Source organism: Cibotium barometz, chromosome 4 (assembly GCF_041138505.1).
Source record: "Cibotium barometz isolate CiBa-2024 chromosome 4, ASM4113850v1, whole genome shotgun sequence".
Taxonomy (NCBI): Eukaryota; Viridiplantae; Streptophyta; class Polypodiopsida; order Cyatheales; family Cibotiaceae; genus Cibotium; species Cibotium barometz.
This window is the reverse complement of record NC_141049.1, coordinates 9424347-9444469: the sequence shown is the minus strand read 5'-3', so window position 1 is coordinate 9444469 and position 20123 is coordinate 9424347. Positions and strand designations below refer to the sequence as shown.

Sequence of the window (20123 nt, the reverse complement as noted above, 5' to 3'; positions counted from 1 at the left end):
TCGAGAATTAATCTCTAATATGCATATAGCTCTAATGCAACCTCAAGTTGAAGTAGGCTACCTAATTTCTTGGTTGGTCTACATGCATCTCATGAAGAAGAACCCAATTGTGTTGGTCATGCAAATTTTGTGTATCAATAAATGTGACAACCCTTGCTAGTGCACATCGCCGCTCGGATCCTCATCCTCACTCTGTTGTTACACTGAAAAGCTCCATGCTAATGTCCATGCATCTATGTACACATGTATGCATAAATTGAGTACACAATTGGCTTGGCTATGATATTAAAAAAACCTCTCTCTCTCTCTCTAGATACATATATATAGATATATATCTATATCTATATCTAGAGCTAGAGAGAGAGGTTATATATATTGATTTCTTTCCTCCATTTTAATCTATCTCCAAGTGGTGTGCCCACCCCCCCAACCCACAAAAAAAAAAAAAATTCCATAGTCTAGAGTTTGTATGCTGAAAAAAACATTCTGAAAACATCGAAATGCAAAATTTTGAGGAATGCTACCATCAAAATGTTAAAACGCTAAAGTATAGGAACTTGGAGTACAAACGGTGCCCAATGCCATCAACAATGCCTCTGGCAGAAGAAGTGGTCCGAAAAACTAGATTTTAAGCGTGCCATCTACGTGAGATCTCACATCGTATACAAGCATATTGGGGTTAGGGAACAGCAATGATACATACACCAATTTTTACAAAGACATCTTATGCTAAAATGGATGGCACCCCATCTAGGGGGAGGGGGGGTAGGTAGGTAAAGAGGGGAGGTGTAGGGGACCTAACACTCACGTTGGTCCTTCCAGAGGAAGACGCCCATGGCGTAGTCGCGCTTCTGTTTTAGGGTGGAGGCCACGTTAACGGGGAGGCCGTACTCCTCGAGGAGGCGGTCCAGCCGCGACTCCGGCATCACCTCGTAGTCGGCCTTGCTGTAGCGCGGGTAGTGCATGGGCATCTGGAAGGTGCACGGCACTGCGCCCATACCGGCCTTCTCCAGCGTGCTGTATAGAGGCCTCCGGCACCCGCCGCCGGCCGCCCCCATGTTGGCGGTGCTCTTGGCCTGCTGCTCCGCCCGAACCATCTCCTGCAGCGACTGTTCCAGCGCCGTCACGCGCTCCACCAGTTGCTGGTACACCACCGGTGAGCTGCTACCACTGGCCTGGCCTGCCCCGTTGCCGTTCAGATGGTTGATGGAAGCTCCCGCGTTTGCTAGATCTGCTGCCATTCTAAACCAAGAGAGCAGAAAAACCAAAACAACAGAAACCTCTGTTCAGGAAATTGAAGGAGTTTAACAAGAAACACTGAGACGCATGGCAACTATGAGAAGAAGAAATGCAGCATGCTACCAGAAGTGTGAAGCGGAAAGAACTGTGAGCTTTTTGCCTCTGCTGGGGAGAAGAAAAGTATAAGTCGCACGATATATTAGAACATGGAGGCCGTGTCAACACTGTGCCCTACCTACCTCCCCTTAGAGGTTACATGTCCCAATCGAGATCGTATTTCCCAAGGCATCGACGTCTCCAAGTTGGTCTCCAACTCTCTCTCCCCATGTGAACTTGACTCTTGCCCATGGCATTGAGCGCCCATTGGATCTCTCGCCTTGGAGTTCAAAATTGAAAGGCCTACCTCTTGCCATTACTAAGAAAATTCTACTTTGGATGGCCTTTTTTTTACACCCTAGTTTTGAAGCTGGCTTGCATTTGAAGGCTGTATACAAGGGGCTTTCAACCCCAATGCAGCCTTCAAATTTCAGCCCTACCCCCCCTCCCAAGAAGTGTTAGACGTAGCGGTTTTACACATGAAGCTCCCAATCGAGAGACCACGTATTCAAGTCTCGCTACCACTTTGGTACCATCATATGGACCATATGTGGTCCACTAGCTTGGCTATGACTGGCGTGCACACACACTCTAGCATGAGCGCACACATATTTATGTGAATGTGAATAATTAAGACACCTCCTCGTTACATTACTATAATCAAAGCTAGAAAACTTCCTTTTCTCTTGACTTAAACTCAACCTTCAATTCTGTATTAAAAAAATTAGCATGTAGTGTGTTTTTTCCCAAATGAAATTGAGAAATTTCCCAATTGAAATTGACAAATTCCCCTTGCCTTTATTTTACAAGGTTACGTTATTTGCATAATTTAGTTATAATCCTGGCATGTACTAGTTTTTTGGGTTTCTTTCAAAAATAAAGAGTGGCAACCTTGGGGGATTGCTTTTTATTTTACTTGGTTCGAAAAAATATTTTCATAGAGTATATATTTTAGGTGATATGAAATGAAAACACACATGAGAAGCACCAATATAAACTTGTTGGGGGTGGGGGACGATAGCCAAGTGGTTAAGGCAACACCCTTCCCCTCCTATAATGTTGGTTTGATTCTAGCCACCCCTCCCCCTCACTCCACAAAAGGGGTGAAAGAGTGTGCGCGGGCGCGCGTGTGTGTGTGTGTGTGTGTTTCTCCTTTGGAAAAAAAAAAGAACTTGTGGACTTAAGCTTCACATCAACATAAGCTTATGTGAAGTAGTACCAAGAAAGCATACGTGTACACAAAGTAGAGTGTCTTCATATTGTATAAGGAGTTAATGGAACCAAGTAGGGTTGCACGCCTGTGCGTAAAATGTGATGGGAAGGGGTGAAAGTACAAGTAAGAAAAGCTTAGAACCATGGTACCTTCTCTCAAGATGGTGTTCAAAGCGCATTTTTAACCCTTTTCTTACTGATCTAAAAATGAATCCACTCATGGTGGTAGGATGGTGTTACTTTTTTCATATGTTAATTTGAGGTGTGCTAGTGATAGCAATCAATTTATATAACCTAATGAGGGCTAAACACATTAACCCTCACATTACCAAGATTCATATATTTCATATTTTAAAATTTCAAGGGCACAATAGGACACATAGAAATTGATTTTCTTCTAGAAATGCACTTGACTAATAGCTTCACATTTAAAATCTCTCCTATATGCGAACAACTCTATGGATAAGCATCCATTATAAGACTCTCAAAAAAGCCTTTATAGAAATTTTAAAGCTATATAAAGCCTACTCACATGTGTGGCTAGAAGTTTTGATGAAGTTCTCTATCAAAGATTTGTATGAGAAAGTTTTTCTTTGCACTATATATAAATAGATGTTTAAGAGTTCGCACAAGATGACAAGATGCTCCTATGTCCTTAGGACATGAGAAGCAAGGTCATTATGTTGAATTTTCCATCTGAGCTCATATAAAAAATTTCACAAGAGCATATCCTTAGATTGTTTACATTATTCATCATAATCTCAACAATGGCTTCCCCCTATGATGTGAGGGTATAAGAAAAAATTCGAGCTCATAAAAATTTCAACAACAGCATGTCCTTAGATTGTTTTCATTATTCATGGTAATCTTAAGGATGGCTTCTCCCTATTATGTGAGGGATATATATGATGATAATGCTGGATCATGATGATGATGATGATGATGATGATGTGTGTGTGTGTGTGTGTGTGCATGTGTGTACACACACACACACACACACCCCTCTTTTCAACCACCGCATATCAAAAAGCGGCATGGTCCTGTGGCATCCACTACCTGTTCCCACTGTGTACCGAGTTCCTCAGAATTCGTGTACATGTGCTTCATGTCATCTAGTCCCGTACTAAACAAGGTTGAGTCGAGTGGTGTGAATCAAAGTCACATGTCCCATCTGGCTCAAAGCATCGGCCACTAGATTGGCCTTTCCTAGAAAGTACTCAATCATACCACCAAGTTGCTAGAATATCTAACTCCAGCGGTGCTGTCGGTCACTCCACTATGCACTTGGCATTGTTTGAATCCAGCGTAATGCCTGATGGTCAATGTGAACCTCAAAGTCACGGCCATAAAGGAAATGTTTCCAATGTTTCAAGGCATGAATAACTACGAGCGAGGATATATCCACTTTTTGCAAATCATTATAATACTTAGATGAGGGGCATGCTCATTTTACAACACATAATTTAAGTACTTAGAAATGCTCACAACAAGAAAGAACAGTATGAGCATATATTTAGATATATTGAATACATCAAAGAGCAGTATGAGCATACATTTTTAGATATATTGAATGCATCAAAGAACTATATGAGCATACATTTAGATATATTGAATGCATCAAATATATCTTGAGGGCTTTAGAAACATATGTCTTTAAGCCCTTCATTTCTACTAGCATAATGCGAGTGTTCCATGTAGCCTTCAGAATCTTGTATTGTAATTTTACGACCTTAATATAAGAGAGGTTTAAAATATTAGCACTAAAAAGCACAAACTGTGATGTGAGGGTTTAAACCTTTCATGTGGCAATCAGAAGCCGAGTTATAAACACTCACTAACAACTCGCTTGGAGTAATAAAAGGCAATCAGAAGCTGAGTTATAAACACTCACTAAAAACTCGCTTGGAGTAATAAAAGGCAATCTATTTAACATAGTTTATTAGAATGACTAAATCTACCCTTTAAGATGAAAATGTTATAAAGATCATATTATACTCATGTAGAAGTTGTGGCTTTACTTCTAAAAAAAACAAGTTGTGGCTTTGCAAAAGGGCACTTGAATTACCCATAAAAGTATACTTGGACTATCCACAAGATGTGTTTAAATATTATTTTCAAGATTCAAGCATATTGACTATCCAACATATCCTCAGTTTGACTGTATTTTTAAAAAAAAATACATAGTACAATGTAGAAGATGTAGTTTCTTACATCAAGAAAGTATTTATCATTATTTTCAAAAATGTTGCCTAATAGCTCTTAATTTAATTAGAATATGTTACACCTTATGTGAAAACCTTTATCTTCTATTATTGGCAAAATTTGTGTCCTCGAAGTTACTAACCATGAATGTATCCATTGTCTAATAAATCATAATTTCAAAATAAGACCATCCCATTTATGACATTCATGTTTGAAAATTTGAAGGATATAGATAGTCTAGTCGAGTTGGGTTGAGAAAATTACTTATATAGCTCACCTTGCTCATCACACCTCTTGTGATTCAAAATCAATAATTGTTCCATCCCATTTATGCCATCCAAGTTTGAAAATTTGAAGAATATAGATGGTCTAGTCTAGTTGGGTTAAGAAAATTACTTATATAAGTCACCTTACTCACATCACATGTGATTCAAAATCAATGATTGTTGCTAGCATGCACCCTAATCAATGATCATTTGCTAGCATGCAAGCTTATCAACAATGATTGTTTCCCTAATAGATTTTGTAACTCTTAATGTGTGCTATGTCAAGTGGGGTTTTTAATCTAAAAGATGTGTAGCTGTTTTGATGTACAATTTACATAGTTGTGTTAATTGACATCATGAATTTAGAAAATTGACATAGTTGTGTTAATTGACATCATGAATTTAGAAAATTCATGTCATATAAACCAAGATTCATTCTTGATAGTAGGTTAATGTGTACCTTTATCACCATACATGCAAAGACTTCCTCCAAAAGTGTATAAAGATCATCATGCTTTTGCACTATTTTAAAATATAGTCTTATGATATATTCTTTTCAAAAAGTTAAAGTCTTATCTTGTTTGTTAGAGTATCGTTTAAACGGATACAATGGGTAAATATAATGCTTTATTAAAAATATAAATAGAGAAGTAAAGTTCTATTTTATGCATGGTTCACTTACCTCATATGTTGTTCACTTCCTCTTTGAAGAATCTAGAAGGTTATTCTGTTTGGAATAACTACATTACTCTCCTTAGGCAACAATGGTAGAGTGGAAGCTGACACCAAAGTGGCAATACCCCTTAGCGGGATCATGATGGGCATAGGCAAGCATTGTGGGTCTGCCCCCGTGGACATTTACTAACTCATCATTATGACAAGAGCATTATATGTTTAGACCATATACATAAACATATGGTCCAAATGTATACATATGTTTGGAACATATATGGTTTTACCATGAACATTTACTAACTCATTATTATGATAATAGCATTATACGTTTGGACCATATGTGTAAACACGAGATATCTAGGTGGCGTTTTTTATGATGTTTCAAAATGAGGGTGTATGCTAAGTTACAACCACCTAATTTGAGGGGGGGGGGGAATATAGATACATAACTTATTAAACTTTATATTTTGTGCATGCTGCTCATACCTCTTTAGTTGTTCACTTCTTTCTATGAACATTCTAGAAGGTTATGTTATTTGGAAGCTCTATAATGCTCTCCCTAAGGCAATAATGATAGAGTGTCGTCCACTATACCAAAGTAAAGATGCCCCTTGGGGGGAACCATGGTAACCACCATCAAGCAAGAGTGCATAGGCAAGATTTGTGGCTATGCAATGGGCCCTTACTAACTCAGTATTATGACAAAGGCATTATATGTTTGGGCCATACATGTTAACATTAGACATTTGGGTAATGTTTTTATGATGCAAGGGTGTTTGATAAGCTACAATCACATGACTCGTGAAAAATAAGGATATAGTTGAATTCTAAACTTTTAATCCCTAAGGAAGGCAAGAAATAAAAACACAAACATGTGCATGTGCATGTGCATGCATGCACACATACAAGTGTAGAGATGGGAGAAAGGTTGGATGTTATAGGTATGGGAGTATTAAAGAGATTAAAGATCAATTTATGTATCAATAATTTAAAATGTTTAGACCTTGATTAGCTATTCAATTAAAATAGCCACTCATTAATTCAATTCTTTTGAAAACTTGGCATGGCTAAAGGTTACAATGCTATAAAGATTCGCCATCATGGCATGAACCAAGAAGATAAGGCTCACAACTTGGGATTGGTGTTATATGGTACAAGGTTCATAAAGTACATAATCAAATCATGTACCTAGAAGCTAGGGAGCTTTGGAAGTGGAGTTACAACTTAAAGAATTATGGTGCAAAATGGGTCCCACTATGTGCTCACAACCATGTGTAAACAATTACCCACCATGAACCGACAAGGATCACTTTGTGTTGGTCTCTTTAAAGATTATATCTATTCATCATTTCATGGCCATGATAGGATAAGTGTTTCGAATGTGGGCCTGATTTTTTTCCCATCTATCTTCAAAGAATAGACAAGACCTTTATTAAATTTATTAGGCATTATTTAGACCAATTTTATATTCTTTTGTGGAAGCATCATGTAATAATAAGGAAATTTTGGATTTGTGCATAGGTTAGAACACAATAGATGAACTCCACCAAGTGAAAGAAAATGCATCATAAAGGCTTCTGGCCTTGGTTTTGGGAGGCTAGAGGCTAGAGGCTAGAGGCAAGGTGGAAACAGACAAAAATAAATATGCAAACCCCTATTATTGTGGCTAAGGATGTATTTCTAAGGATAAGCATGGGTGGGGGTGGGGATTCCTTGTCTTATTTTCATGGCAGGTCCCAACTTTGTAGTTGAAAAATCTTCATGATGCCCATCAAGACACATCCTTTTCAACTAGTCGGCCTTTCTTTTCTAAGGGCTCATGCAAAAATTGTGCCTCGATGATAAAAATGTGTATTTTGTAGGGGTGGGATTCAAACTCATGATCTACATACTCTCATGCATTTCTTAAAATCATTTGGTCTCCAATGTATTGCTTGCAAACTAAGCAATCCAGATGCTTTTATTTTCAAAAACATGATGGTTGAGTGGTCAATTCCCAAAAAGTGCCCCATCCATGGGGAGGGGGTGTGCTCTACGCATGCTCTACACATATATTTTTGCCGGGAAACATTTGAACTAGGTCATAGTATAGTAATATAAATAATAGGCTCTAGAAGTGTTGAGGACTCAAGTCCATGTGGCCAACTTACGCTATGAATATATTCAACATAAAGAAGAGAGCTATATGATAGAGACAATAGATTATAAGTCTTATATGGGGCCCAAATTACACTATGAATAATATATACAACATCGGTGATGGAGTGGAGCCACGCATGACATGTTGATATGCATATCATATGGTCTTAAAAAATGTGAAGGTGTATTTGTCTGTATCATTGAACCGACGTCACGTCGCTCCTCGGTGCTAAGGACTAACGAGCGTTACAATTATGATTGTTAGTCGTGATGACGCCGCCCTCGCCGCCCTAATGTTGAGTGCGATAAATGGAATTACAAACGGCGCACCTTACTCGGGATATATACATACATGTATGTATATATGTATACATACATACATGTATGTATGTATACATACATACATATATATGTCTATATATGTATGCATATATCTATATTTCCCTTTAAACTTCAAAACTTGCTTTCTCCAATTTTGCAACACTTAAAACACTTTGTCTAAAACTTTTGGCCTAAAAAATATGTAAATATAATAAAAAGAACATCAAAATTGTGAAGTTTAATGATTTGTTCACAAGAATGTTTTGTGTGAAACAGAGTCCCTCACCTAGAAGTACGAAAAGGACAATTGGCCAGGACCAAAATGTGAAAGCATCAATTTCCTAGGAGAGTGCGAATGGTCCATTTTGATAGGAAGAGTATACATTAATATTGTGAGAGGTTAACGGGAAACATGACGAGTTGCCTTTTTGTGGAGGAATTGTGCCTTTTGGAGAAAGAGCTCCTATGTTATCAATCAAGACCCTCCTATGTAAATTAGGTTCAACATTGAGAAGGGAGAATGCAGATGGGAGTTTGAGATGTTATGGGTTGCCATTAAGAAAGAGTTTCCGCATTGATTTTACTTATCCAATGAGAGAAACTAGTTGACATAAACGAGAGATAGAGAGGTTTAACACCTTGATTTTTGAACCAATGCTAAGAGGCCACGACCAAGTGGGCTTGTATGTTAACCTTGCTTAAAAATGTCAATAAACAATGATGCTTGGAGTGTGGCCCCTGATATGGCATAAAAGGCACCCCTAGGGATACCTGAAGCATCACATTTTTTGCCTATGTATGGCATTTTACTCAGTAAATTTGCCTTAGAATAAGTTACCAAGAAACAATTAGCAGCAATTACCACCCCCTCACCCCTTGATAAAGCAACATAGCTAGCTAGCTCTTTGGTTACAAGTTTCAAGTCCATTCTCTAATCTACTATCTACTCTCTAGCTTCTACTCTCCCATAATCGAGACTCTCTATACTTTACTCTCTCACAAGTTTCAAGTCCATTCTCTAATCTACTATCTACTCTCTAGCTTCTACTCTCCCACAATCGAGACTCTCTATACTTTACTCTCTCACAAGTTTCAAGTCCATTCTCCACCCTACTATATACTTTCTAGATACTACTCTCCCACAATTGAGTTTGTCTATACTTTACTCTCTCACAATCAAGTCCATCTATACTCTGTCCTCACAATCTGTTACCATATTATAGTAGTGATGTGTGTGAACACACTTAGGACCGCCGGGGCACTTTTTCCCTCACTAGGAGGTTTTTTCCCCCGTGCATTGTATATACGCCCATTATCTTCTAGGGCTTGTCATCTTTCATTTTTGGCACTCATAATACACTACTGTGTTGTGCTCAAGCTTCCTCATCTTCTTGAAGTTGTGTGTGCATTCCTGCAACCCTAATTCCAACAATTGGTATCAGAGCAGGCTTCCTTCTCCCGGGCAGCATCACCGGCACCTGCCGCTTCATCTCCTCCGATTGCAACGAGGTTTCACGAGCGTCTGCAGGTTAGTATATGCCGTGGGAGAACTCGTAGGGCTCGGTCGTTTCAGAATTTTGATCTGAAGTCATTTCGCCCTCCGTTTTTGCATTCCAAGTGCTGCGCAGGCAAAATCGTCCTACTGTGCAGATTTTCTGTCAAGATTAAAATCTGCAGGACAGGTGCCCATTCGTCTGTTTTGGGCTGTGCTATATAGCACAGGTCGATTTTATACAGGTTTACCTCTTGCAGACAGCATTTACATCTAGTAGTACAGTCATTGGCCATGGCTGACAACAATGATGTATTCCGCATGTTGGCTGCAGAGGATAAGTTGGATGGCACCAACTATCCATTGTGGGCATATATGATGCGACATGTATTGGTAGCAAAGGGGTTATGGAATATTGTGCAGGGTATTGATGCACGTCCTATTGTGGCTGGAAATGCTGCAAACACATCAGAAACAGGTACTGTTGATGATGGTGCAGGCACAAGTGCTGTAGCAGCTGTTCGAGAACCACCACTTTCAGCAGAGCAGATTCGTTGGGATGGTAGAGATGCGCAGGCTCATGCCTTGATTGCGCTGTCTGTCAAACGTACCATTATCCCACATATTCGCTCCTGCAGGACTTCTAAGGATGCTTGGGATGTACTTGCCACATTGTATCAGGCAAGAAATGAGGCTCGTGTTGCTTATCTCCGAAAACAGTTGGAGAATGAGCATATGAACGAAGGTGATTCTATGGATAGCTTTTTGACAAAGATCAAGGATTTCAAAGAGCAGCTCATTTCTGCAGATGAAATCCTGTCAGACAGTTCACTTGTGCAGACTGTTTTGAATGGTCTACCAGATTCTTATCAGGGTTTTGCTTCCACTCTTCGCTTGATGATGAAAGGCAATCCCAATGCCTTATCATTTGAGGAGTTAGTTTCTGTTTTGCTGCAAGAAGACCAGTCAAGGCAAAACAGGAATAGTATGCGTGTCGCAGATCAAGCTTTCGGTGCTAGTCAGAGAAGCGGGAAAGGTAAAGCTGGCTTTTCTTCTAGTAAGCAGAAATCTGCAAATGCTGCGCAACCAAAGAAGGAAGACAAAGATGAGAAGAAGGGTGACAAACAGAAGACATTTTGCAAGTACTGTAAGGGAAATGATCATGTCATCAAAGCGTGTCCTAAGCTGGCTGCGAAAGAGGCTAAGAAGAAAGAGGCTGGTATGGCTGTTGCAGATGCCTCTCCTTCTAACAATGAATCTGCTAATGTTGTGCTAGATACAGAATGGGCATTCAATGCGCAGTGCAGTTATGACCCATCTTTGCATGACACATGTATGTCTGCAGTAGATTCAGATGTATGGTACTTTGACAGTGGTGCCACTAAGCATATCACCTCGCAGCGCAGTTTATTCACTTTCCTTGAGTCTGCTCCCACAGGGAATACTGTCACTTGTGCCAATAACTCCTCTTATCCCGTTAAAGGAGTTGGACAGATTGTGCTGAATGTTGCAAATGGCAACACCTTTACACTTTTTGATGCATTGTATGTGCCAGGGATCAAAAAGAATCTGCTGTCAGTCTCCGCATTTGCCAAAACAGGTTTGGTTGTAAAATTTGTGGATGACAGATGTACTGTTCATGATCTCTCTTGTGGTGACATCATTGTAGCATCTGGTTCACTATGTCGAGGGCTGTATAAGCTCAATATGGATGGCAAATGTGTAGAGGATTCAGCATGTGCTATTATGGATACGCAGGCTATTTCAAATGCAAAACTGTGGCATGCACGTTTTGGTCATCTGAATTTTGCAAGTTTGCTGCGCCTGCAGAAATCTGAAATGGTGTCTTCTTTGCCTAAGCTTGAGGCACCTGTCAAGCATGTTTGTGAGGGCTGCATATTGGGTAAAATGCAGCGTGCTTCCTTTCCCAAAGATGGATCAGTGAGAGCTGAACGCAGATTGCAGCTTGTTCACAGTGATGTTTGTGGTCCCATGCAAACTCCATCATTTGGAAACTACCTTTACTTCGTGACTTTCATTGATGATTTTACCAGGCATGCATGGGTATATCCTTTGAAGGCAAAGTCCGAAGTGTTTTTGTGCTTCAAACAGTTTTTGGTTATGGCTGAAAATGTGTCAGAAAGTAAGATGGGCACCCTCCGTTCAGATCGAGGGGGGGAGTATATGTCTTCAGAATTTAATGCATTTCTGGCTGAGCGTGGGATAAAACACCAATGTACAGTGCCGTATACACCACAGCAAAATGGTGTGGCTGAGAGAAAAAACAGGTCTCTCATGGAAATGGCAAGATGTATGGTTAAGAGTCAAAGTCTACCACATGGTTTTTGGCTTGAGGCTGTCATGTGTGCCACTTATGTACTAAACAGGTGTCCCACCAAAGCATTACAGGTTGTCACTCCATATGAGGCATGGCATGGCCGCAAGCCATCTGTTGGCCATTTACGTGTTTTTGGTTGCCTGGCATATGCATTAGTGCCTGTGCAACATCGCAGAAAATTGGATGACAAAGCTGTCAAATGTATTTTTGTTGGATATAGTGCTGAGAGCAAAGGCTATCGTTTGTATCATCCATAGACAAAGCGCATTTTGGTTAGCCGTGATGTTGTATTTGTGGAAGATGCAGTTCAGCCCTTGGTTTCATGTACTAAGGAGACAGATATCAGCTCACGTGATGTCTATGATACATTGTTGCCTCTTTTCAGTGGTGCACAGTCAAGTGCAATACCTCATGAGGCAGTTTTTCAGCCTATGCAGGTTTTAAATGATGGCACAGATCAGCCTATATCTGATGCAGATGTGCATGATGCACTTGAGGATGAGAGACAAGAGATTGAGGGCTCTAGGAATATGCCTAGATGGCTGGTGCAGACTTTGCGTGACAGCAAGTTGGATGCCCCTTTGTCTAGTCGCACTCGTTCTGGCTCTCATGGTGCCTCTTATGCGTCAGATTGTTATGCATTGGCTGTTTCTAGTATGTGCGATGAAAGTGAGCCTGTTTCATTTGATGAGGCACAAAGTTCAGAAAATTGGATGGCTGCTATGCAAGCAGAATACGATGCTATTATGAAGAATGGTACATGGTCTTTATGTGACTTGCCCCCTGGCAAGAAGGCCATTGGCACTAAGTGGGTATACAAATTGAAGCGTAAGCCTGATGGCACAGTGGATCGCCATAAGGCTAGGCTTGTTGCAAAAGGTTATGCTCAAGAGAAGGGCATTGATTTTGATGAGACTTTTGCTCCCACATGTCGTATGACCACTGTTCGTAGCATCTGTGCATTAGCAGCTCATAATGGTTGGAATGTACATCAGCTGGACATAAAGACTGCGTTCTTAAATGGAGATTTGCATGAGGAGGTGTATGTATCGCAGCCTCGTGGTTTTGTTCAAAGAGGGCAGGAAAACAAAGTGTGCAGGTTAAAAAGGCTTTATATGGTTTAAAGCAAGCTCCACCAGCTTGGTATGAAAAAATACATGCATATTTGACTGCACATGGGTTTCAGAATAGTCCAACAGAAAGCACTTTGTATGTTAAACGTGTGGATGGTGTACATCTAATCATTGCTCTCTATGTCGATGACATGCTGCTCACAGGACCAAATAAGAGTCATATTGCTGATTTTAAGGCTGATTTGAATGCCTCTTTTGAGATGTCAGATTTGGGGCATTTGCATCATTATTTGGGGATACAATTTAAGCAGTGTGATGGAGGTATTGCTTTGTGTCAGACAAAGTATATTGAAACATTGTTGCGGAGATTTGGCCTTGAAGACTGCAAGCCTATTGCTACTCCAATGGAGACAGGTTTGAAGTTGAGTCTTCATGATGCTGGAGATCACTTTGATGTCACACTCTATCAGACAGCTGTTGGTTGCCTCATTTATGTATGCATTACGAGGCCAGACATTCAGTTTGCAGTCTCACAGGTGAGCAGATTTATGCATAGCCCAGGCATTAAGCATTGGCAGGCAGTGAAGCGTATCTTTCGCTATTTGAGTGGTACTCGGCATCTTGGGTTGTTTTATCCCAAGGGGGGATCATTGCCGCCAGATTTACATGCTTTTTCAGATTCTGACTGGGCTGGTTGTTATGACACACGTGTGTCCACGAGTGGTTTTTGCTTCATGCTTGGAAGCTCATGCATATCATGGTTGAGCAAGAAGCAGCCTACTGTGGCCACTTCTAGTTGTGAAGCTGAGTACAGGGCAGCTTTCACAGCTACGGTTGAGTGTGTGTGGCTCAGACGCCTTATGGCTGATTTGGGTGTTGGGCAGCCATCTGCCACCACCATCTTCACTGACAGTCAGAGCGCATTGGCAGTTGCGCGGAACCCAGTGTTCCATGCTCGTACGAAGCACATTGAGGTGCACTACCATTATGTCAGGGAGAGACTCTCTGCAGGAGAGATCAGTTTGGCTTATGTGCCAACACAGGATAACCTTGCAGACCTTTTCACAAAGGCTCTGCCTCGTGAGAAGTTCGAAGCTTTTCGCAAAGCTTTGGGCTTACTCCCTTTTGTGGATTCGTCCACATAGCTAGACACTTCCCTATACATGAGTGCTAGCTCTTGTTCACCGCATCACTCCAGGGGGGATTTGTTACCATATTATAGTAGTGATGTGTGTGAACACACTTAGGACCGCCGGGGCACTTTTTCCCTCACTAGGAGGTTTTTTCCCCCGTGCATTGTATATACGCCCATTATCTTCTAGGGCTTGTCATCTTTCATTTTTGGCACTCATAATACACTACTGTGTTGTGCTCAAGCTTCCTCATCTTCTTGAAGTTGTGTGTGCATTCCTGCAACCCTAATTCCAACACAATCTAGTTCATCTATACACACACACACACACACACACACACACACACACACACACACACACACACACACACATCAATTCAAACCCATCACTTAACCATTTGTACATGGGCATGGATCAATTGTTGCCATTCTTATCATGTTGGTGCTTTTATATGAGGGTGAATGGGTAAGCATGTTCTAAAATAATGGGGGCATAGCTAGTTTTTGATAGCTACACAACAAATGAGTTTCGTAAATACGTAACAAATGAAGAGGTCTCTAAACCCAAAGAGGACTAGTTCAAGGACCTAGGCCATGGCTAAACCCTCCCCCTAATCTAATGAGGATCTCTGATGGATTTTAGGACAGCTTTACTTTATGTACAAGCTTGTCTTCTAAATTTGGACAATAACCTTATGACCAAGTATTACTTACAACCTTTATACCAAAAATAAAATGTCTATAAGAGAGCTTTCACATGTCTTTAATATAAATAATTATCCATTGCCATAGAATAGTATGGACGCCACCCAAAATGGAACAAACGACGAGCATCCCACGTGATGAAATAATAATCCTCGGATGCCCAAAGTTGAGCATCGCAAAATTTTCCTGACCCCACCAAATCACCTCCATTATCCAACCTAAGGATATGTACTTACATCAACTATGCAAATTAATTAATTAAATTGCCAGTACAAATATCCACATAAAATCAAAATAATTGAACTCGATTTGCACGGACTACAACACACACCATGCTTGTCCAGGCATCCCAATCTAAATCCTTCCAGGAGAATCCATGATAAATAAAGACATGGAAATATAAATTCCACGAATTACTCCTCATAGAAGCTTACAAACACTTCCAAAACCTCCAATGCCTTGATTAGAAACATGTTCCATTAGCTTGTTGTAGAGCATAAAGAGCAACCAATCAACATCTTCTTCTCCATAGAATTGCACGTAGAAACGGCAACCTTACAGGAAACAGTCCACACCTCTTCATAGCATTTTAGCTACTCTATGGTGTAGCTTGGAACGTGTAGCATCATTGCCCTAAGATTGGACAAGATTAAGGGACTTGTAGGAGGAGCCATAGCCATGGAAAAGCTCAAGCAAGAAGAGGAAAGAAGGGAAATGCGAGATGCTATAATTTTTCCCAATTTGGTCCACTCAAAAAGTTTGGTCCTTTGCCCAAATATTTGGTCCAAAAAACTCAAATCTCATCAAAATGTGACCAAATAAAGCAAAATTGCTACAAATCTAGCTCTCCCATCGCCATCTCATGAGAAAAAAGTATTTGCATCTCTGGAATTTGTTGAAAACACCATCAAAATGCAAGAAATTTTCAAGCAAATTAAGAAACCACAGCTTTTTTCTTGAATTTTTTGTAAGAAAGTGTAAAAATACATGGAAATCTCTTTAACACAAGTGAAATAAAAAAAATGGATCAAAAGCAAAGCTTTGATACCAATTGTAGTGAAGAATCACTAATGCAAAGTTTGGAAGCTAAGATGTACAAAATCACCATGGATTCTTACATGTATTAAGAAGATAATCTAATACAAAACCCAAGATGCCTAAGTGAGTTAATCTCTCACCAAGAGGATGGAAATAGTCTTCCATAAGGCAAAGGCTCTATTAAGGAAACCCTACCCTAATGTGTCATGGAAAGTTACATATCTACCAAGCTCGAGCATGGCTCAAGAGCTCCACCGTAGCCACTTGTCGTCGTCCTCCCGCACTCGTTGTCACCCCGAGCTCTAATCCAACGGGTGATGCAAGCTCTCTCGTGAAGATTGTGTGGGATCTGTACAGAAGAGGATTGTGTTGATTAGCCTAATCTCACGAGAGAGAGAGAGAGAGAGAGAGAGAGAGAGAGAGAGAGAGAGAGAGAGGAAGCAAGAGGAAAAAAGTGATTAGCACTAATCACTCCCAAACCCTAACCCTAAGCACACCATACATGCTAGATTAGAGTTGCAAGAGAATTAAGAAATAGGGATGAGAGTGGAATGCATGAATGGTTAATCACACAAAGATAGTGATGCATAGCCAAACTCATCAGTGCTCATAAGCAATGCTAGATGCACTTAGCATGTGATGGGTTAACAAATGAAAAGACCATGAATTGAATGATAAACATGAATACCACAAAGATTACCTTAATGTAATGAGGAGATAAGCTCGTGTCCACAAAGGATCCTCCAAGTTATATTACCAACACATATGGTAGCTTGCACAAAGCACTTATAAGAGCTTCACTCTACACATCCAAGGAGTGTAGGATCTTGTTTATATAGAGAACCAAGGGAAAAACCTGGGAGCATCCTAGATTAGCTCCACCATCCCCTAATTATCTCACTAGTCCCACCATAAAGTGACTCCTACATCTAGGGAACCACCTACCATGCCTACACCTGTAAACCATGGTAATATGAGACCAAATAACCTTAGGATGTCTATTCCTAAGGTTCACACAATATCTATCCACTAAGGAATAATGCTAATGGATAATAGTTCACACAAATTTCAACACCCTCTCTTGATCAAGCATCCATACCACGTAGGGTGTGCTTGGATCAGATCTACCACTAAGGAAAAAACACAATTCACTAATATATCATTAAGAGAAAATAAATGTCACATAGACTGGTAACAATGTAAGGAGCAAAAAGCTTTAGAAAAGGTTGTCTCACTGGTGGCCACATTGGCCGCATGAGTGTTGCCAGATTTCTTGGCTTCTTTTTGCTTATTCTCCTCGTCCCGCTTCTTTTTGAAACACACTTTGGCTTCATGTCCCTTCTTCTTGTAGTAATAGCAAGTGCGGAGGAACTTCTTCTTCTTCTTCTCATCCATGATGAGAGTTGACTACACTTGAACTGATGATGTGGACTCTTTGGAATTCTTTTTTGCTGCCATTCTGGTTTTCTCAAGGATTAAGGATGAAGCTACGAATGCCAGGGTAATGTTGGTTTGGTTGGCTAGAGCAAAGACACAATGCTCATATACATCGGGCATGCTGGCAAGTAAAATAAACACTACTTCCTCTTCATCGATTGTCACACCAGCTCCACTGAGTTGATCAATCAAGCTCCTGACATTATTCACATGGTTAGCTATAGTTTCTTTCTCATCCATGTCAAGGTGGTAAAGTTTCTTGTGGAGGAACATTCGTGCTACTGCATTAACCTGACCAAATATAGATTTGAGACGTGACCATGCCTCAAAAGCGCTCTTGGAGGAGCTCACTTGATGGATCTAATTATCTGATAACCCACAGATAATGAAGGATAAAACTTTTGAATCATTTCTTACCCACTTGTTTGATACTGTCAAGATTTCTGGAAGGTTTCTTCTCTGAGCCATTCACTATAGCCTAGAGTTCCCAATCTACCAATCCCATTTGCATTTTAATACTCCAAGTATGATACTTGGAACCATCAAACTTCTCAGACTTGTCAAGGAAGTTCCCATAATGATGACTGGATAAACTGGACATGGTGCACACAATCACAAACAACTGACACTGAGTGATAAGTAGATCAACTCACACTTGGTGAGATAAGAGGAATCCTTTATCAATAACAAGATCCTTTTTACAAGATTATGTTCTCTCACACAGAGAGGTGCAACAAGATAGACTCAATTTGTGTACACTCACACACTACAAAATCAAAACTATCCTTCCCCAAATAGATGCATGTGAACACACATAAATTCTGAGAGATTTAGGGATTGGGAGGAGTAGTAGTAGTGTGGCAAAGTTCTTTCCTTTTTGATTTTATGTGAATTTTTTGATGCTTTTAACTGTTCCTTGGTTGGAGTATAGAGATACCTAGGCATGATGGGATTTTTACTCAGAAAAATGAACTATGCTCTTTATAATTTGAGAGCATGATACATCATGATTGGGTGAAGTAGTAGTAGTGTGGCAAAGTTCTTTCCTTTTTGATTTTATGTGAATTTTTTGGATGCTTTTAACTGTTCCTTGGTTGGAGTATGGAGATACCTAGGCATGATGGGATTTTTACTCAAAAAATGAACTATGCTCTTTAGACTTTGAGAGCATGATACATCATGATTATCACACAGATGTGAAATGCCAAGGATGGTGTAGTTAGGCATAGATGAAAATGTGTGAAGGATTCTCACTAAGAGGTTGTGTTACACTTTGTAATTTATAATTATTAATCACCCAAGTTATTTTTGAATATTTTAACTTTCCCTCCTAGAATTGAGGAAGGAAAGTGAGCAGATGGAGGGAGGCCTGATTCCCCCTGAATTGTGGGAACCTTGCATTGAATTTCTATTGGAGGAAGCCGCCAAGACCTGTGCCAGAAGGAACACACCCGAATTGCCACCAAAGACACCTAATTAGGTGTTGATTAAGCCATCAATCAGCACTTATGTCCTACACAGGTTTCTATAGAATAGTTTGAAGAAGACGATGGTGTAGGCTCTCAAATTGGACTATTTTCGCTGGAATTTGGGCTCAGCCAAGATGACACAGGTTGGACTATAGAAGCCCGTACGAAATCTACCCCATATGCTGCAGATTTGGATGATTGAAAGCCTCCAAAATACTCCTTCTTTTCTTCTCAACAACAGAGGTTTGAGCCCTCTATCATTTTCTGAATTCTAGGCATCTGATTCTAGGCTGATTTGGCAAGGGCTGAGCTGTTCCTTCGTTGCCCTGAGTTGGGCTACAGAAGCCCCAATAAAAGCTATGGAAAAGACCCCCACACAAGGGCAATGGAGAGCTCCAAAAAGACTTGCTTTTCACTGTTTGCACTTAGAGAAAAAACAATATGTGATACCTTGCAATGTTGATGCTTGCACCAATTAATTTGAGTTTGATGCTGAGTTGGATGAAGTAATTCTTCTCTTTCCAATGCTTGAAAAGCTCCTCTGAAACTCCACCTTGCTCTCTTCTTCTCTCAAATGAGTAACTCTCTCTCAATCACAAGAAATTAATCACACCCACAATGGTGTTGCCCTTAGTTGATAAATCCCCCTCTCTCAATCCTAACAATACCACTTTGTTAAGCTTGAGAATGATGAGATCAACCTTACACAAAGTAATAAACACTAATAGGGGATTGCTCAAGGATTTCTCTACCCTTTGCTACTCAAGCATGCACACTAATGAGGCAAGATATGTTGTAATAAAGCAACTAATGCACACATGAGGCAACTAATGCCAAGAACAGTTTGTACTTTGCAACTAATGCAATCAACACATGAGATGTTAAGATTCTCACCACTTTCCCACACAATGGCAAGAGACCAACAATGTAGAAGACCCACAACACAAAGATGTGCCTCTCAACACATAAAAGAGACCATAGAAAGGGGCTTTGATACCATGTTAAGAAATAGGGATGAGAGTGGAATGCATGAATGGCAAGAGACCAACAATGTAGAAGACCCACAACACAAAGATGTGCCTCTCAACACATAAAAGAGAACACTCCCATAGAAAGGGGATTTGATACCATGTTAAGAAATAGGGATGAGAGTGGAATGCATGAATGGTTAATCACAAAGATAATGATGCATAACCAAACTCATCAATGCTCATAAGCAATTCTAGATGCACTTAGCATGTGATGGGTCAACAAATGAAAAGACCATGAATTTAATGATAAACATGAAT

At 40.1% G+C, this 20123-nt stretch overlaps 1 protein-coding gene across 1 annotated transcript; it reads right to left on the bottom strand.

The window, feature by feature from the left end:
* Nucleotides 1-588: 588 nt before the first annotated feature.
* On the bottom strand, nucleotides 589-1502 carry LOC147638882 (uncharacterized). Its single transcript, XM_086785302.1, has 2 exons — nucleotides 1363-1502; nucleotides 589-1242 (listed from the first exon to the last, which is right to left on the bottom strand). The coding sequence occupies exon 2, from the start codon at nucleotides 1239-1241 to the stop codon at nucleotides 798-800; it is 444 nt and encodes a 147-aa protein (XP_086641428.1). The 5' UTR covers nucleotide 1242; nucleotides 1363-1502; the 3' UTR covers nucleotides 589-797.
* Nucleotides 1503-20123: the final 18621 nt, after the last annotated feature.

Excerpts from the sequence above, each read along its gene's own strand:
- LOC147638882 (XM_086785302.1), bottom strand. The coding sequence starts at position 1,241 with ATGGCAGCAGATCTAGCAAACGCGGGAGCTTCCATCAACCATCTGAAC.